At 38.1% G+C, this 2,504-nt stretch overlaps 1 protein-coding gene across 1 annotated transcript; it reads left to right on the top strand.

Moving 5' to 3' along the window:
* Window positions 1-698: 698 nt before the first annotated feature.
* Window positions 699-1,625, top strand: LOC119784138. Its single transcript, XM_038286053.1, has one exon. It carries the CDS (start codon window positions 699-701, stop codon window positions 1,623-1,625), a length of 927 nt encoding a protein of 308 aa, XP_038141981.1.
* Window positions 1,626-2,504: the final 879 nt, after the last annotated feature.

Raw genomic sequence — 2,504 nt, 5'->3', positions numbered from 1 at the left:
CTGTTTAAAATCTGTATTATATTATGCTGTAAAGGTGTATGTTGTATTACTCTAAGAAGAAAATAATGTTTTATATTTCAATATTTATATCTGCTTATATTAAGCTGAATCCATCGATCAATCCATTTCCTATACCTCACTTATCCTGATAGATTGGTCAAGGGGATTGTCTCTATGTCCAGCAGTCAATAGGATGGAGGCTGGGTACAACCAGGATCTGTGGACAGTGCATTCCATTTCCAAATACACATGCATACTTCAACAGTTGCAATAAAGTTTTCTAAATAAGAAGAAAAAAAAAGGAACATGTCAATTGGGAGTATAGCAGAAAATATTAAATGCTATAGACAGTTTTTTAAGACCAGGTACTAGAAAAAACTTGCTGCTCTCTGAAGAAAGACATTGCTCTCTAGATAATGTTTTAAAAAGCTCAGAGGTAAGACTCTAATTGCTCCCAGCCTTCCATGTTTCCAACAGCCTATTGTTTTCTCGTTTGTATAATCAGCATAGCCAATTACCAATCTAGATTTCTTCCCTCTTTGAGAATTTGATAACAAGGTTGCACGGTCAGTGATGCAGTAAGATAAGGAAAGACAAAATTAATTTCATGACTTTGCCTCTTGCCCGGGAGATACTTCGCTGCCTCGCACTCTGAAAAGAGCACAGAAAAGAGACATTTTCTTGGATTACTTTGAAAAATGTGTCAGACTTTTGTTGACCTATTTGGATTGAGAATGTTTGTTTCCTGCATAGGATTCGTAGGGAATATGTTTCTCATTGTTTCCATTTTCAAAACCAAAGTATCAAACATTAAATCTTTTGAGCTTTTTCTCCTGGGACTCGCTTCAGCCAACCTAGAAGAAATTGCCATCATAAACATCTATGACGTTGACATTCTTGAGACTTTTTCCACAACCAGCACCTGGGTGTGTCGTCTTCTTAAGTTCATGACTACTTTTGGCGAAATTGCCAGCATCTTCTTCACTGTCGTCATTAGCATCTACCGCTACCAGAAGCTGAGAGACATCAACAGCAGGGGCAGTCTCCCGATTTGCCTGGACAGCATCATATCTGCCTGGATGTTGAGTGGAGTTTGTGTGATGATTTCCACCCTCCTCAGTCTACCAATGTTAGTCATTAGTGTTCAAGGATCCGTAGAAAACATCACGGAAAACCTTGGCAGCTGCTCTACTGATTTTTTTCACTGTGGTGAGAATTATTGTCCCACCCGCAACCAAGTGTATAAATACTTGATCATGCTCCTGTGCCACCTGCTGCCCCTAATCATTGTCACCATCACCAGCTGCCTGACCATCACGGTGCTCCTGAAAAAGAGGAATACAGTGACGCCGCAGAATGGTGTTAGATACCCTAACCACCACAGTGGGGAAAGTCATGGACTTCATCGAAGTACAGTGGCTGTGGTGGCAGCCATGGGATTATTTCAGGTAGACTGGAGTCTTTATCTAATCCTTCAGTGGACTTTTAGCCTGAGTGACTGTCCTATTTGGTCTGAAATTGAGTTTTTTATCTCAACATCCTATGTGTCTATTAGTCCATATGTGTATGGCATAGGAAGTCATTTGTTTTCACTTGGGAAATGTAAACAATTGCTTAGGCTTTAAACTGGATTTAAATGGGCTATATGCCAAACTCTTTCCTAAACTTCAGCTGGCTCCTATGTTTTTTGTCTTTCATTACTGGACAGACTGATTAATCCAGGTATGTCTGACTTCAGTAACCATGACGACACTGGCCAGACACCCCTGGATTAAACAGTCTGTCCAGTAATGAAGAAGAGGAAAGAGAGGAGCTGGCTGAAGCTCAGGAAGTAGTGCAGTTTGGCATATTGCTTGATCATTGGAATGAAAGTTAAAAAAAGTCTCCTTTTTATAGAAGCTTAGTAAAATACTAAACCTTTAGAAGCATCATTAGTGGATGAGATAGATTTACATTCACTGCAAAACTATTGCCATGTTTGGGAAAAATATTGTTCTCTAATTTCTTAACAAGATTTCACCCTCTTTGCATTATATTTTGTCTAAGCAGCAGAAACTTTCCAACCAGCCCAGTAGTTGGATGACGTGCAGAGCACCTTAAATGAACTGAGTCTGCTTCTATCTGGAAGACTACTTAGTGTCTATATGTTGTTTTAAAGCAGCAAAGATGTTTTCATCTTAAAGCTCTTGATGACATCAATGCAGAACTCTTGTTGGGATTTGTTTGACATAGGTAAAATCCCAGCAGCACAAATCATCCAACAGTTAGTTTGGATGTACAAGTCAGATCAAGAATAACCCAATTATAATTGTTCAATATGTACTATAATGTAATTACCTATTAAACATGTACACTGCAACTGTCTTATTTCCTTTACTTTCATAATTTATACCCAAATATTTGTATTTTACTGAGCAACATCAATATAGAAGCTTTTTTATTTTTTCTTAATCTAACTTTATATTTCTTTTTAAACTATCTTGGTTTTGCCACTGTGGAGAAAT

The sequence above is a fragment of the Cyprinodon tularosa genome, unplaced genomic scaffold (assembly GCF_016077235.1).
Source record: "Cyprinodon tularosa strain WSP-4 unplaced genomic scaffold, ASM1607723v1 ctg22, whole genome shotgun sequence".
Classification (NCBI taxonomy): Eukaryota; Metazoa; Chordata; class Actinopteri; order Cyprinodontiformes; family Cyprinodontidae; genus Cyprinodon; species Cyprinodon tularosa.
The sequence above is the reverse complement of the archived record's forward strand: the minus strand, read 5'-3'. Positions and strand labels throughout refer to the sequence as shown.

Coding starts and splice junctions, on each gene's coding strand:
- LOC119784138 (XM_038286053.1), top strand. CDS start 699: ATGTGTCAGACTTTTGTTGACCTATTTGGATTGAGAATGTTTGTTTCC.